Raw genomic sequence first — 17,850 nt, forward strand, 5'->3', positions numbered from 1 at the left:
AGAGCCCACCCACCTCACATGGGGACAGGTGGACCTCAGTCCTCACCCACCATGCAAGGCTGAGCACACTGCCGAGGAGCTCCTCAGCACCAGCCACTGGGCTGTGCACCGGGGCTGACGGCACTGGATGTGCTGCCTTTTGCACAGCCAAAATGAAGGGGGATATGAGGGAGGGGTCAGGGGGGTTTGGAGAGGTGGATGCAATGCAGAGACAGCATGGAGAGGATGTATGGGCATCACACTGGATGGATGGGAGAAGTACATTCTTTAAAAAAAAAAAAATCAGTCATGTTTATTAGTGCTGTTGGTGGAACAACTTTTTATTAGAAGCATCTGAAAGTGGTTTTCTTCCATCAAGTAATTAATCCCTAACAGCTGTGCTTCAGAACAACAGCCCACTTTAAGCCATCCACCCAGCAATGCTGCAGCCACAGGGTTTCTCAAAACATTCTCAGGATGGAAAGAAGAAAGTGGCGTCAAGGGAGGAATCACTCTGTCTCCAGCAAACAGAGCATGCTTGAAAAACATAAAGTTAGGAAAAACACACCAATGGATATTTGGGTTTTTTTAAAAGCATCTATTGCCTCATGAGCCATTTAAATCAAAAATTCATTTACAAACTCTCCTCCTGTCCACAGTGGGAGTCATTTTCTGATCTTTTCTTCCTTGGCTTTTCAGTGGAGGGCATGTTCGCCTAAAATCTGGATTGTTATCTGCAAGATTCACCTGCTGCTGGCTCCCCACCTGAAGTCAGACCGGTGTCAGCAGCACCATGCTCATTTTCCACAGCAGGCAAATGTGATTTCAAAGCAAGGAGAACGGCAGCCTCCGCTAAGGAACGAGCCACACAAGCACATGAAATGCCCGTGGAGGCCAAGGCCTGGCTTTCATTAGGCGCTCCATGTCCTGAGAGCCAGGGGAGGTGCGGGACAGGAAAGAGGCCGGACACAGGCCAGAGCACAAACAATACACCCTCATCACACCTCTCCTTTCTCCCCGTAGTCCTTCCAGCCACATTAGCCATCTCTGTTGTGCAACATTTTCCTACTGCTCTTTCCCTGCATGGACAATTGGCCCAGGAAACAGGGAACAGCTCTTGCAGCACCTGAGCTGCAGGTGAAGGCTTCTGGGCTTTCCTCCTGGGACAGCTGGGTGCTTCGCCACAGGCTCCTGGCACCCCAGCAGCCATCAGAACTCCTGCAACCTTTTATTCAGCAAACCACCAGCAGCAACCATCAGTGGTTTGAAACACGTTGCTCAGGGCAATGCAGGGAGAGCTTGGTGGTGGGTCACTCAGTCATTCCTCTCCAGCCAAGTGCTCTGCGGGTGGAAGTGGTTATTGGTTTCTTGGCAAGGAGACAGAGCTAAGAATTTTGGCAACATTGGCAAATAAAAAACACTTACCAGATGAAATCCCCCCATCTCCTGGGACCCGAATGATATTCTGTACATGTTCTCAGAGAAGCAAACTGCGTAGTTTCTGCAGAGTATTCCCCTTCAACTCATAAAAAAGGTATCTTGCTGTGAAAGCAAAGTTGTCTAAGATCACTGTTGTGCCACACCAAGCCCGGTCACCCAAGCACAAGCGTTTTCCTACTAAGCACTTTTTTGTGCAAGAGGGTGCCAGCAGGAGATGGCCGACAACTCCCAATCTTTCCTATAAATATGGAGCTTGTATTGCCATCACAGCTTTTGTGACCAAGGGCAAGGTAAAGCTTATTTACCCAGACACAGTTTCTACAGGAGAAATGAGGTTTTTGTTGTTGTTTTACTTTAAAAAAAAATAAATCACTAAGCCCAGCAACATGTCTTTTATGTTCCCAACCTGATGCACCAGGAAAAGGGATGGAGGAATACCTGCCGCACATGGCAGGTTTGATACAAGGCAAAACTTCCCCTTGTCAGGTGCCGGCTTTCCAGGAGGCAGTTCTACCAAACATACCTCGATTCCCATGCAGAAGTTTCTCAGCTAGCTACAAGATCTCCCCTGTGAAAACAGGTTAAACATGTTCAGCAGTTCCCCTCCAGGAACAAGCATGTGATTTCACATTCTCACCTTAGGGAAGCGCTGCCAACACTGGCAGATAAAAAAAAAAAAAAAAAAAAAGAAAGAAAGAAAAAAACCCTAATTTTTATGCTCTTAATGAAAGGTTCTTTCCACTTGCAGTGGTTATCCCTCCTCTAGTATCAAACAAATGGCAGGTTTCCAGTGCGCTCAGTCACCTCTGCTCATGCTCACATGTACAAGGAAAGACACAGAATCACACACAAGAAATCAATTCTTCTCAGACAGGCAGGGAATTTTTTTTTTGATGATGGATAATATGCCACTGTCCCATACTGTGCCCATACTGTGCCTGCTGCTCCTTGGTGCCTGGCAAACATCCTTCAGCAGCTCCGTCATCTCTGGAGGCCTTGATAACTGGCACAGATAAGACACATGGTGGAGCTGCAGCTGAAACAACTTGCTTCTGTGTCCTAAGCTATACTCTCCCTCTAAGGAGTACTGGATTTTTTCCAAGATTTAACTGATCCTGCTCTTTGTGCTGTCTGTCCATACTGCCTCTCTGGAATGCACTTTGAACTGCATTTGAGACCCACCCTGATGCTTAACAGCTGTACTGGGAAAAGACCAAGATTCAGGGAATCCAAAACAACACGACTGCTATACACACTCTTCTACCATATTACAATTGCACAGACTCTGTAGAAAGGTCGCCATCATCATTTACAAAAAGAAAACCCCCAAAAACAAATCCAGAGAAAAGAAAAAAAAAAAAAGAAAAAAGAGCTGGTGAGCCTTCTGTAGCCCAGCAGCAATTCACAGCTGGCATTTTTAAAGAACACACCACCCAGCAGCTCCAGACTAATGGCTAAGGTAGAATAAATATAGCACCTTTAAATAAAATAACTGTGGCACACTAGCTGAGAATGACTAGCATTTGTTTTTGCAACATTTTGTGAGTGATAAATGTGAGTCCCATTTTACTGATGCAGGCAGCAATGTGTGACTTGTCCTTTCTACATGCCTCCATATAGAAAAACTGGACCTGTAAAAGAATCTTAGTATATAGCCAGATCCACGCTATCACAAAGCCATGCTATTTTCCACGACCAGTGGATGCAAGTGGAGCAGGAATTCCTGTCCTGAGCTTATAAATTCAGAACTGCTTCCTATCCAATTACTCCTTACAGCGATAGGATGGCGTGTGGGGCAATTACTTTTACATTTTCAAGTTGAACACTCTTCTCTCTGAAAACAGTTTGATAGACATTTAAAGATCAGCAGTCTCCAAAATAATCACCAGGCATTTCTGGTCTGATAAGGATTTATTTGGTAATATTGTCTGGTTTGTATTATCCTGTAAACCAATTTAAGTGATCAATAATGGAGACTTTCAGCTTTAAAATGTATCCAGTTGCATTGCAGAATAACAAAAATCAACAGAACCGCTTGAAATCAACAACGAGTTTCAGGCAAATGCATCAGTGTTTGCAGAGTCTGCCTACAGCATCGGAAAATTGAGTACATTCTGGCCTTTATGGAGGGCAAAGACACACATGGACTTTTACCTTTAATTACCTGTTCTCCAGATGCTGGAATAAAATGCAAAGTACTTCTCCTTTTTCACTCTTAGTTTTATTATAAAAATCAACATTTCATTTGTTACAACTCAGTTTATAGTAATAATTGGAAAGGATTTTTGTACAAGGTTTATATACACCTCACAAGTAAAGCACTTTATTTTACAAAAAAAAAAAAAAAAAAAAGAAGTTAGCGAATGAGTGAATAGGGTTGACCAAATGTTGGTCATTATAATATAAATACATCCTTGCAAAGCACCATCGTACCAAGGTTGATGAACAAGAGACACCAGCTGGCTTTAAGACAATGACAAACAGTGATTAAAGCTTACAAAAAAAGAACAAACAAAACAAAAAACAAAAACAAGATTAAAAATCTGAAAGCAGCACCAGATCCTTCACTTGCAAACAAGGCTAATTCAGCTTAAGCCTGGTGGTATCCTCTTTACAAAAAGAGACTTTAGTTTTCCCTGGCTGACTCTTAGCTGGCCTGGCTTAAGGCTACAGCCATTTTAATCAGGACTTCAAAGCTGCTCCTTGTTCATGAAAAAAGGGGAACAAGACTGCTCTCCAATAGTTTCATCACACCAATCACCCTGCGTGCTACTAAAACAATCTCTGGCCCAAACTGAATATGGACAGTTCACTTTCCCTGCCCAGCAGAGTTTTGGAGTGGATCACCCAGTCCCTACAAATGCTATACTGGCATCATCCATGAGCTGCCCTTTTTGAAGATGGAAAGGAAGTTGCCCATTTTGGATCACTACTGTATCACTACTGACTTTTTTAGAAAAACTGAATGTTTTGCTGCCATTTTCAAGCTATGAGGTCATTGCTAACTTATTTTCAAGGTGCATCTATCACCTGCCAATTAAGCTAAACATTAATTTTCAACAAATAACTCCACCAAAATGCAATTTAAAAAAAAAATCTCATGGCTAAGAAAGCAATTTCTGAATAACAATGTTCAAATTATTTTTGCACCCAATGAACCTGCTATTCTTTTATTGTAGAAATAACAAGTAATCTGCTACATGCACAGTACCTGTTCAAAAGCAGATTCTGTCCATAACATACAGTGAGACAAACATGCTCAAGACAACGTCTTGAAAAAAAGTGATTGATTACTTCTTAAGAGGTATTTTGAAGAAGTCATTCAATTCAACAGCATGCATGACCAGGGAGTTCGGTAGTTCAAGCAGTTCCCCCCAGAATGGTGGTAATCAATTAATTCAGGGAGATTCGCCAAAAATAAGGAATGGAAATACTCAATATTCAAGAGAGTGGACTTCTTTTCATCTAAGCACAGGCTTAACTGCTTTAAAGCAGAACAAATGAATCTGTGTTTAAGACTTACCGATCAAGCCATTTCTAGAAAATGGGCTATAATAAATAGAGAAGCAATGCACAACTGGAGACCAGACCACCATCAAAGCCCAGCGGTGCAATAAATAGGGATTTTCTGCATATACCTTCACTTGCAGTGCATTGTAGCACCTGCCGTGTCAAGCAGTTTGGGTGCAGTTTTCTTCATAATTACGCTAGGACTACAACAGAGTAATTTTTATGTACGTACACTAAACAGAAGAGTTTTACTCAACTGCAAAATGGACTTCAAAACTAGGAGAACAGTATAAAAAATGTCCTTCCTCTTCTGTCTGGTATGACAAAGCATTAACTATCTGGGTTTAAAATACCAAGTATTCTGTTGTCTGTCCTACAACTTGGCCAATAAACCCAGCTTACATGAGAAAGCAGGACAGCATTCGGCATCGGCACTCTGAAGGGCAGGGAGGCTGAATCTGCCAATGGGGGACTGTGAATGTGTATGCACCAAAGAGAAAATTATTAGATTTGGGTAGATTCACATTCTCAAAGATACGTGTACCTGCATACATATACTTGTACATGCACGTGGAGGGAAAATGTTATGGCAGTAATCTGGAATTTACAATACTGAAAGTTACAACTAACAGCAAAATGAATCCTTTGATATCAGCCAGCCTATTTGCATATTTTGCATTACTGTAAATATTTCATTTAATGTATATGCACAGGTTGCATGAATTTACATTCACAGAAACGATCCTTTATTTCAAATGCAAATGTTATGTGCATGCTCCATTTATTGTACCTAAGTTCTTTTCAAATAAATATCTTTGTATTCAAGAGCAGTACAGACATGAGCAGTGCTCCTTAGGCATGCATGCAGTACGACACGGTAGGCAAAATTTTAAGAGGCAAGATTAGGTCTCTAATGTAGCCATTTAAACACGCTAAGCTCCTGTGGAACACGCAAAGGTTAGTTTCCAAAAATTACGCTGTAATGTCCCTTTCTGTTTTGTTTTTAAACTACAAAGGACTGTTTCTTTTCTGATTGGAAACAGCTGGCATGCTCATGACCAGCCAGCCAGCTATGAACACTCCCCAGGTGTCTACATGGAGGAGAAAATGCACAGTGAGTACTCGTGTTAATGCCTAACTGTGTATGTGCCTCATGCTGCAAGATAAGGACATTTGGGCTTAGCTTAAAAGACAAGGAGCAGTTTCCCCGACATCAATGAGATCACTGCCATGCTAGTGCTGCAAACCCACCTCAGCGATCTCTTGAACTGACATGTGCGTGTTATCTACAGTTCTAACATCTTGGTCAATTTGAGAAGCAGGAGAAAGCATGATTCTCAGTGAGGGGAGGAGAAAATATGAATCATGACTGGCTCAGTGGCAGAGTTGTTCATTCTCAATGTTCAATCTAGTCTACGGTTTATCCGCTGGGTTTATCCACTGGATGTCAGGTGTGCATACTAGTTGCATCAATGCTTTTGTAATTTGGAGATCTACCCAAAAGGAACTTCATTGATCTTCAACTGTTTCAAAATTTTACTCTAGATTTACTGGGAAAATACACATACTTGCAAAGGCAGATCACAGCTTCCCACTAAAATTCTTTGGTTAGTCCAGACAAGAAACAACCTACTCTCTATGCTGGTCATCTTCAGTGGGAAAACGTAGTCTGTCCATTTTCTCCCTTTTCATGTGAACCTCCAAGAGGCAGATCTCTCAAAATAACTGACCCACAAACTGAAACATGTATCAAATATGTATCAAAAGACTTGATCAAATCCTACACCGAATTATACGTCCACCCCATTGACTTCGGTTGCGTTATGTGCGGACATAAACTAGCACAGAAGGCAGGCAGGCAGCACAGCCCATATGCAGAGAGCATTTTTCTTCTAAAGAACCCTTGCTGTAGTTAACATAGTTATAAGTTTACCTGCGGGAAGTCCCCTCCATGAGGAAGCCTCAGTGGGGCAGTCCAACTGCACCAGAAAGAGGATACCACTCCTTAAACTCAACCACCTTAGAGTTTTTCGAACAGAAATTGGCACACTGAAAAAAGTATTTTGCAAGAAGAGACCATTGCCATCGCAGTACAAGCACTTGGACTGAGATACAACAATGCAATATTCTTCTGAGTTCATTAGTGCAAGTTTCCACATGTGAACCCCACATGGAATGCTGCACATGAAAAAATGTAAACAACAGAGAAATTTCTAATTCTCATCGGCGTGCCAGCCTCAACATCCCCCCATCCCAACACACCCACCCTCCCCCCCTTCATATAAATGGTTTCGAGTTCCCTTACAGTTCACAACACCCTCTGCAACATCCAACTGCTGGAGAACACAAATAAGCTTCTTCACCAGCAAGGAAGAGCCAGAAGAACAGCTACCACAATTCCTAGATACCTAGAATGAAGCTGGGCAAGAGATGTAGCATGCCAGATCCAGAGAACAACTGCAATAGCCTGGAGACCACCAAGGCTTTTTAAAGTTTCCTCAGGTATCTTGGACTACTAGAAAGACCCTTTATTATAGCTAGAATCCCAATGCCACTGTTTTACTGGAGCTGAAGCCAAGTGAGGCTCCATCACTCCAGATGAGCGGCAGTACTACAAGAATTACTTGTCACCAGTTCTGTCAACAGCATGAATTGAAGCCCACACCACATTTTCAGATTAATTCTCTTTTAGTTGAAACTGGCTGGGAAACAAGCAACAGAGAACAATAAAACCTGAATGGCACCTCTGAAGAGTTGTTACACCCATACTATACCCAAAGGCTAGGAGGCAGAAGCTCCTCAGTACCTTTGTTTTGAGAGAGCAGACTCAGAAGGCCAAATCTTTGAAGGCATCGAGCACTTTCAATGGATTTGATGTCAATAGAAGGTGCAAACATATAATGCCATCTAAGACCAGGTATACTGTGAGCTCCACTACAGTCAAAGCAAATTCAAAACACTGTATTGGAGTGAAAGAGGAGTTAATATCATCCTAGGTTGCCCCTCAACCTACACAAATAATGTTTTCACTTGATTATATACTCTCCCTGTCAAAATCACCATGGTGATGCTGACAGGAAAAGGGGCTAAATATGATAATATACAAAAATAGAGATGTGAATATAAAATGGTTTGGTTAAGAATATCTTAAAATTTGACATTCACAGCGGTTAATACTAAAGTATTAAACTCACACCACGCAAAAGAGGAGGTATGTCAAAATCATACTGAGAAAAAACTGGCTTTACCTAACACAAAGAAATCACGAGCAGTTAATACAGTATGGGAACCCCTTCCAATGATCAAAACATCTATTTTTTTAATGGATAGTTGCTCCACTGAAAGTTAAATGCTTCCTTACTAGGAAAAAATAATATATATATATTTTTATATATATGATTTGTATACTGTGATATCAATATACACTGAAAGTACTGCAAGGATATATTATTCATTTACAGTAAAACTAACAATCCATGGTTAAATTTATAGTTTATAAATATGCTGTCTATATTATATGTGGTACAAAAATATTTGACATTTTGTGGGCACTAGGTCAAAATAAGGTTTTCTTTTTTAAGGGACTAAAAATCATTCAGGTATATGCATATTACCCTTGTCAATTACGTGAAAATCGTACTGACCTGGTACAAAACAGAATCCTACTGTGTTGGCAAAATGAAGAAGGTAACACATAGCATGATACTTAACTGCATGACAAGGTTTAGGAAAAAAAAAAAAAAAAGAATTTACAGCAGCCCAGTTCTAGCAGTATTTTAAATAAGGATATCATGATTTAAAGTGACATGGGCAGGAAGAAAGGATGCAGAAGAGATGGGAAAAGCTAAACAGGAGCAAAAAAAAGCAAACTTTAAAATATACCCAACAAAAATCACTGAAATTCCAGAAGCAAGGAGAGAGCTCTAAACATCCTAGTTTGGTAAATGCATTAAGGAAAAACAGAGATGTATTCATTTAAAGAAGTGTGTAATTATTTGTCTGGATTCACTGCTACGATTGCTCCATTCCTGTAGAAAACAAAGCCCTTTGTGTAAGGTTAATATCTGTCCTGACTGCGTTTTCAAGTTTAACTTTAGCTGCTGGCCCCCTGCAGTTAACATAGAGGTTATTTGGCTACTTCCAAGTATCTATGGTATGCTGCTCTGAGACGGACTTCTTTATTATTAATTACTTTAAACATTTTTGGTATTGACAAACCCCACATATCACCTCACTGGACAAGTAACACATCTCGGTCCTTCCATTTCCTTATGTACTCAGTCACTTCACTGGATTAAGGCATGTTTTTGTGTTCCATTTGCAAAAATAAAAACTTTTTGTACAAATGTCTGGGTTCTTTTATACAAAAATTTTTCTTCTTATGGCACAAGCAGCAGTTGCTGTTTAAGAAAATATATAAATATCCTTTTTTTTTCTTCTGTACAAATATCTTCAGTATTCCTCCACCCCATTTAATAACATTTAACTGTACACTGTCCTACCTTATCCTTCGCTGAGAGCTCCCTCCCCCCTCCCCAGTAGAACATTTTGTATTTACATTTTCACGGTGGAGGCAGATAATGGGGCGGGGGGGCTACCCCTCATGAGGAGTCCGTGCAGGGGGACGGCGGCGGTGGGTAGAGATGGTGAGAGTAGCTCCGCTCCGTGTATGGGGAAGGTGGGCAGCTTTCATAGTTCTCCTCCGCTGACAGGTACTGGCTGCGCGGAGTGGGTGGCGGGGGGACGGGCTCTGAATCATAGTTCAAGTCACTGGTATAGCCCTTGGCCGTCGCTGCTGTGACCCTTCGGCTGGGGGCATAGTCACTGTCACAGACATCCGTGCTGCAGGGCGTCGTGGGAGGTGCAAAATGCCGGTAGCTGTAAGGCCTGTAGCTGCAAAGGGGAGATTTATGGGAAAAGTGTCGGCATATAGCAAGATAGTGCATTTTGAGCGACGCACACGCAAACAAGCAAGCGTCAGATAAACCCAGGTGGAAGAGGAGAGCAGTATGTACACAGCATCACATGCATCTCCTCTTTCTTTTACTCTGTGAACTCACTAACTCCCCTGCAGAAGGTCCACCTTTGCAGTACAGTGTCAGTCAAATTATAGCCATTAGTGAAAGGGATCTAATTATGAATTATCTACAGACAACAGGCTCCCTAAGGACTTTCTTGAGGTAGAAAAAGTTGCTCCTAAGACAGCAGGGCAGGAAGGGCATAGGGGTGGGCAGGAATAGCTTGTATTGCAATTATATGGAGAAGATATTCTGTTTCCATTATGCAATTTATGGATATTAACTTCCAAGTCCATACAGGGAGCCTGAAAATCACCTGGCACATTCATAGCAGTCATGAGAACCACTCACCAGAGCAGTAATTGGTATGGAATTCCCAAAGGCTGCTACCACAAAACGTCTTCTAAAATGAGCATGAGCCCAAGAAAACAAATTGGAAAGGGAGGTGTTTGGTAGCTACAGCTACCAGCATCACCAGTCAGTTGCTGGAGGTGGGTGGGGATGCAGCTCCTTTATATTCAAGTCAGAATGTTAGGAAAGACAGGAAGATCAGAAGCAGCAAGGCCAGGGTTTATTTTTGGGTGGGGGAGCATTCGGAAAACATTCAACCCTACGCTACATCCCTAATACCATTTATAATACTTAAAGTCACATCAGCTAACCAGCGATCAGCACGATTCATGCTGGTGCCAAAATTTGGGTTTCTTTCATTAGAAAATTAGTCATCATTTTAAAAGATTTTTCATATGGCTGCAAGGCATCATTATGAACATCTGGTCTGACCTTCTGCACAACAGAGGCCATATTTTCTGCTAATGGAGAAGAGATGTCTTTTCAGCCCCAGAGACCTCATTATCCAAAAGCCCCCAAAGGCTCTGTGTTAGGGAGGCATTTCTTTCAGTAGACAAACATAGCGCGCTCTCCTCATTGACCAGATCTACTAGTGATTTGGGAGGGAAATCTTTACACCCTTGGGTAGTAAGTGTCTCTTTATTTTTGGTAACTAGTTATAAAATGATAATGAACTCTAGCATCTTACAGGGAAGGTAAGAAAGATACACTCAAGTGAACAGAGAGAAAGCTTGCATGCCCATAAATATCAGTCAGAGAAAATACGCAAAACGTTAGTAACCTTCTTCAGATATTAACCTGTAATATGTTAAATTAGAATTTCTATGCTTTATCTAGGCCCTAATATTAACGTTACTTCTGACCTACTGGCCTTTTATATTGCCAGCTTTCCTCCACATGGTGTTTGCCTATCATTTCTGATAACTGCATAACAAATTATTTATGACAGAAGCCTAAAAAAGGCATGGTGCACTTCAGGGTAAGTATGTTTGGCACAAAGTTATCACGGTACCACGTCTCTTTTGGCATTCAGCTAGTTTTGTGATGAACGTTGTCATTCCTCCTAAAGCAATAATACCCAAGAGGTGTACCACTAACCCACTTACTGCATGATTTACCTCAAACAGGGCTGCACGTATACACGCTTTGGTGACACAGTATGCGTGAATCCATTTAAGCACCTGTTTCAGCACTTGCAGAATTTTAGGGCCTTTGACTGTAGTTCTTATAGAGCAGAGGTTGTCTTTATTCTGCATTTTCTCCACTAACTGGAGATCTTGACAGAAGGTATTGTAATAGTAATTACCTGTAGGATCTATGAGTGGATGGGCTATTTGAAGAATAACCAAATTCCATGGTATAATGTGAACGTTCAGTAGCTGGTGATGGTGGTGGGTTCAAAATCTAAGGGGAAAAAAAGAAAAAAGCCACAGTTAAAAAAAAAAAAAAAAGATGCGAAGGAGACTCAGGAAAACATCAGTTATAAATTTTCTTTTTAGTACTGTTAAATAGAAACCTTAAGCTAAGAATTGCACATATAGCCCCTCCCAACAAACAGGGTTTTTCTTCTGTTTATTCCCCAGTTCCTTAACAGACACTGAAAATGCCGCTTGTTACTGTTCCCATAGAAGCTATTACTAAGCTCTTCTCAAAAAACGCTGACCGCTGTTGCTATTTTGACATACCCAGAGCTGGAAAGGGAAGTTGAAGCTATAGCTGTTCAATATGAGATTGTCACTAGGGATACCACTGCCCTAGGCAAACCGGCAGGTGTCTGCTCCTGCTAGCTGTAGTCCTCAAGTATTATGCTGTTTATAATACTTGCAGTGTGCTGTCCAGGGCAAGTATTTCTTCCCTATACAGGCATGCTCGTACTGCACGAACAATTATTTTGATTAATTTGAAGATATAACATGATGAGTTGATTCCTGGAACTGGAAACAGACAGTTGAAGATTTCAGCCTGCACTGACTAGGCACGTAACACTCGATAGTGGCTTGGTGGACTTCATATAAAAGTATCTAAAACAACAACCATGGATGTTAGAAGTAAAGAGACAGGGAGCCCTCTAGGGCTGGTACCAACTTCTGTAGAGCATCTAATCTAGCGCAGCACACGAGGAGTAGTATGGAGTTGCAAGACACTTGTTTATTTATCTGTCACTTGCAAGACACATGACACAAACTTCAGTTTAATTCCTTGAAGGGTCTATACAGAACCAACCATAGTTTTACTTCCAGAGGCACATGGCAGAGTATAATGGAAGGAGATTGCTCTGCTAGAGCTGCTCAACATTTATAGGGATTTTTTCATCCCTATAATGTTCAGTCTAACATCTTTTGCTGGCACTGAGCTCTCTCACAACTTTTTAGAATTAATAGGAATTTCCTATACTGTTTTGGAAAAAGACTATCTCCTCTCTCTTGCCTTTCAAATTCACTTACTCCATGTTCAAACAAGTTTATTACACTAAAAATTCAAACCAAAATATTTATCTATCAATTAATTATCCTCAGAAAGAAACTGGCACTCCCCTGAAAGTTATTAAAGGCCTATGAATAATGGAATGACTTACTGGAGGAAAGTAAGTGCCTTTGGTACTTGAAGAACTACTGGAAGAGGCTCCAGTGACATGGGCTCTGTCATAGGGTGGCCCGCTGCTCCCTCCCATAATGCTGAGGGAGCTGATCACAGATTTACCTCGAGACATCCCTGAAGAACAAAGATGTATGTCAATATTCAATTTTTTGAAGCAAACAGAGAAAAGCTTTAAAAAAAAATAATCTTAGAGGATAAGCAATATAAGCACAACTCCTAAAATCAAAACTAATCTTCTTGGTATTAAGAGCAAATTTAGTGCTCCTTGACAGATAACTGGAATGAAGACTGTCAGGGAATAAACATGTTGGCTCTGTGTTATCAGCTACTCAACTGCAGGACTTGGCACTGGGCTATACTAGAACTGTGTGAAGAGAAAACATTTCTTTCACTTGAATGGCTGGAAAAGACTTGAGAGAACAGGCATTCAGGCACTATTTCTATGCCTCAGAATAAAACATGAAACTGACTCTGACCACCTCAACTGAGCAACTGAAATGTGTGCAAGAGGAGAGGCAGTTTGTGTTCTTTCATTTCGACACTGTTAAGTGAGCTTTTGCTACTGGGCTGAAGCATGCTGGCAGAGTCCAAGCGGGAAATGGAGAGGTATGCCACTGTGCTCAAAATAATGGTGAAAATTCTGCTCAAAGACTCTCTTTATGAAAGCAGGTTATTACAGAAAGCAAAGAAATTTGGTGCATTATTTTAACCCTGTAACAGCCTAACAGCACCTCCGTGTTCTGACTGGAACCTGTTGGATCCAAAGCTATGTGTTACAGTACATATTTAATAAACACATACAGAAGCAATGCATACAAATAAAGTTCAGCATTGCCGTTAGGTCTTATTTTTTAAACAGCATCATCATCATGTGGTTGGATTGGTGTTGGAAACTTCATCATCAAATGAAATAAGCTGAAACCACTGTTCTTGCTGGTCATTACAGACTTTACAAGAAGTTTCACAAGTACACAAACCCAGTCTAAAAATTTAACAAGAATGATTACATGATGTTTAAAATCCCATGAATATAACGCTGTGTAACTTTACCCTGTACTGTCAAGACACCTTGCTGACGCTGTAATAGTCCAAAAAGAGGCTTCTTTAATAGCAAAATAAGGGAACTCCCACAGCATGTGTATCTATTTGAGCTTATGGTTCTGCAAAGTGTCTAAATGCTTGTGAATAGTGTAAGTAAAATAGCAGTTTGTTATTATAAAGAAGGATGGGGAAAGCCTTGACAGCCCTGGCTTCGAACAGCTTCCAGGAACTATGCATCTGGAATGGACATCTCCTGTGCATATGTGGACAGTATGATCACATCCATTTACTTACTCACCAGGAAGAGACCCTGACAAAGAGCTTGGGTGAGGCACATAACCAAGGGGTACAGAGGCTGGTCCATGCACCACGTAATCATTGGTCATTGTTTCCCCGTCTCCCTTCATGCGTGGGCACAGCACCCTCTGGCAGATGAAGTACATTGCTCCAACCACAAAAACTGTAAGGATCACACCAATGATGGACCCTATGGTGTTGTTGGGCTGTGGCGCAGGTTCCTCTGTTGTATCTAGAAGAAAAATCAAACTGTGTAAGTTAATCCAACAGCTTCATGTACCAACATCAGTTTTCCTGACATCTTTCTACACAGGAAAAATAAAAGCCTACTCTTCTGTAGGCAGACAACAGCTTTCAAATTAATATATGGAAGGAACAAACAGGCACTGGGACAGGTCTGTTTAAAGACTCTGAGTGCCCATAAGGGCTACCTGTGCACAAGATGATCTCCACACATACAGAGAGGTTTTTGAATCACAAATGGCAGGAAATGAACAGTACATGCATGTGCAGGGGTGTTGCTGAACCAGGTCCTGATCTTCATGCTGGCAGGCAGGGCTATCCTTTGAACTTGATGAATAAGACCTGCAGCCATGACTCCAGATGGCACTGTGCTGGGGACTCCAGTTATGCTTTTTCTTGTCACTAAAGATGATGACAACTAGTTTTCATGTTGTACCTTATCATATAAACACCTAGGTTAGCACTCTGTAACAAATTGGCACTCCCTTTTCTCAACCATGTAACATTCACTTATGCTGAACCATAGAGGTGACGCACCAATGATGAATTTTGGGTTTGCTGCCATTTATTAAACACCTAACCTACTCCATATCTGACCCACACTGATGGTTTCAGATGTACATAAGCATCAGCTTTAGAGGTGCCATCCTTATGAGGAATCTGTATCTGAAATGATTAAACAGTCAAAATGAGTGGCTTTCCCTACAATACCAATTCTAAGCAATGACATTTCTGGGAATAATTGACAACCCCCTGCCTGTGCTTCATGAATTTGACAAGAAAAACAGACTTTAAAGTATTTTCCTGTTCTAGTCAGTGTTTTACATCTTATCCATTACTGCAAGTCTTTTCCTCAACACATTTTCTTCTCCTTGAACACCAAACTCACACTTTAACCAGCTTGTCATAGTTACAGAGGTAAGTAAACAGACTTCTGATCATACTGGAATAGGGACAATGACAACTACGGTCTTACTCTGGGTGGGATAATTTTCTATCCTCCGTTACAAAACCAGAAAATATATGAACCATAATAAAGATAACTATACATATCTGTGATAACGTCTAATAACTTGGTAGCATGACAGAACACCTCCTATTGCTTCTTCTTAAGATCAAGGGTTCAATTCTGGCTTTGCATTTTCAAGTTATGTGTGTGTCAACCGTGATATATGGATCTCTAACACAAGAAGAGATGTCTCTATTTACAATTTCTTTTAAAGCATAGCCAGCGAAAATGAACCTTCAAGCTGGAATTTTAAAGGCAGTGGTTTTCTTGCACAGCCCTGGAGATTTCAAGGTAGGGGATATCGTATGTTACAAATCATAAATCAAGCTCAGGATTACATCTTTTCAAGATACAAAAGAAATTTTAGAATGTTTACTCTATAAACAGTGCTCCTCTGATTCCAGAAGCACCTGCTATTAATTCTCTGGATGAGAAAACCATGAAGCAGAGCAGTTATATATAAAAGCCTCATGCTGCTTTTTAACACTGCATCAACTCAGCATACTAAAAGATTATAGTAAACCAAACCTTTTATTTATTTTAAAAGTTTAAAAAGGTAAGTGGAAAAATTAGTAGCCTGCTCTGCATCAGAAACTAGTCATTCAGATCACTAGTTACTTTTGTTACTCCTACTCCACCATGTTTTGCATTAATTGCATGACAGCAGTTACAAACAGGAGCATTCATTTTGGGAACAACTAATGCAGTCTGGTTGGCAGAACCAAATCTAATTCATAGAGAAGAAACAAATTTTGGATGCTGCAATCAAGTCTCTAGTCTCAGGTTTTACACTTACAGCATCCTTGCTCATCTGAGCTGTCACTGCAGTCCAGGTTGTGATCACATTTCTTGCTTTTCCCGATGCACTGCCCACTGGCACAGCGGAACTGATCAGTTAAGCAAAGCACTGGAAAGAGACCCCCCCACACACACCCCAAGAGTCAGTATCAAAGACTTCTGCTCTTTAAAATGATTAAGAAAACAAGGCACCAAAGCATACAATCAGGAGCATCTTGGGAGAGCTTAGCCTGCTGCTAGCTTCATTTCTTGAAGCAGTGGCACACAAAGTCCCTCATGCCAACCACACAGCAAAAGTGATTAAATGTTCTGTTGAGGATATTGCACAGTAGGTGCCTGGTCCTTACTACCTATTTACAATGAGGACACTAAAAGATGAAAGTTACCTTGTCTAAAATAACTCAGAAGCAGAAGGCCACTGAGAACACAGACACTTAGCCCAGGAAATGGTTATTGCAAAATAATTCTAAGAATCTCCAACTCTAAGCATTTACTGTAATATAAGAGAGAAGAATTAAGTTATTAAAAATAAATATGCCAAAACATGATGATAAGATTGTTTAAGATATATAAATGTGGTTTCTCAATGTCCTTGTGCTCTTCCTGTAAACCAGAAAACTCCTTGATCATAGGACAATATATTTCACTTGACATTATGTTTTTAAACTGAAATGAAAGACAGAAGATAAAACTGGATCTTTGCCAGTACACTCAAAAAATAAGCTACCACTTTGGGAAAAAAGGTGCTGCAGGCAAGGTGCTGGCTGTTGTTGTTTACATGTATTTTTGCCTCCTGTTTCTCATAAATCCAGGAATTATGTCTGACTTCAGTTGAATTAAAAAGTTAAACTAAAGGCTTTTCTGTAATCAACTTGAATACTCTGAATAACAGGGCCACTTTGAAGGTGATAAACAGCCCCTGGTCTAGTATCTCCAGTCGCTGGATGGCAGCTGGAAAGCTGACTTGCACAATGTATTTTCACGTCAGCACGTCACCTGGCTAAAAATCACCTTTCATCACACAGGAATTTCTGCATCAGTCTGTATGTTTTTATTTGAGCTGGAGCACATTTTTTGGAAAGAAATTCAGCCTTGATTCAAAGACCCTTAGACAGTCTCTTCAAAGAAGAAAAATGTACTGAAAGGATATAGAGAAGAGGCATCCTTTCAAGCTTACAAGTTGTCCCTACAAGTCTTCACTACTTGCACAGTGGGTGAAAGGGCGAGTTTGCTCATGTTTCACGTTGTATAATGGTGGGGTAGTTGAGATTCCACCAGCACAACCTGTCCTTCCTAAAATTAAGAGAACCTAACTCTCTGCAATAGCACTTCCCTCTGTAACGATGGCTTAAGTACTCTCTTTTGCTGTGCTCTATAGGAAGAAGAGGTCTCCAGAAATCTCATCTGCCTCTCACTCCTGCTTACTCAGAAATGCTTAACTTGGTTTTGTTCAGGTAGTATAAAATAAACAATCTTAAGACTTTTACTCAGTACAAGGTACACAAAAAACTACGGCAAGGATTTGCTCCACTTCGTAATTTGCTCCCAGTTACCAATTCTTTAGAG

General features: G+C 40.8%; 1 protein-coding gene across 3 annotated transcripts in view; it reads right to left on the bottom strand.

Moving 5' to 3' along the window:
- Positions 1 to 3,618: 3,618 nt before the first annotated feature.
- Positions 3,619 to 17,850, bottom strand: part of LRP6 (LDL receptor related protein 6) — a 128,357-nt gene continuing 114,125 nt past the window's right edge. For 2 of the 3 annotated variants that reach the window (XM_056339622.1, XM_056339621.1), the window contains exons 19-23: positions 16,283 to 16,393; positions 14,236 to 14,466; positions 12,874 to 13,010; positions 11,605 to 11,702; positions 3,619 to 9,822 (exon numbers count right to left, since the gene is read on the bottom strand). In XM_056339622.1, the coding sequence (XP_056195597.1) occupies positions 9,531 to 9,822; positions 11,605 to 11,702; positions 12,874 to 13,010; positions 14,236 to 14,466; positions 16,283 to 16,393 (869 nt within the window). In that variant the 3' untranslated portion in view covers positions 3,619 to 9,530. The remainder of the gene's footprint in view (positions 9,823 to 11,604; positions 11,703 to 12,873; positions 13,011 to 14,235; positions 14,467 to 16,282; positions 16,394 to 17,850) is intronic. The other variant, XM_056339623.1, reaches the window with a different exon arrangement.

This window comes from Falco biarmicus, chromosome 5 (assembly GCF_023638135.1).
Source record: "Falco biarmicus isolate bFalBia1 chromosome 5, bFalBia1.pri, whole genome shotgun sequence".
Classification (NCBI taxonomy): domain Eukaryota; kingdom Metazoa; phylum Chordata; class Aves; order Falconiformes; family Falconidae; genus Falco; species Falco biarmicus.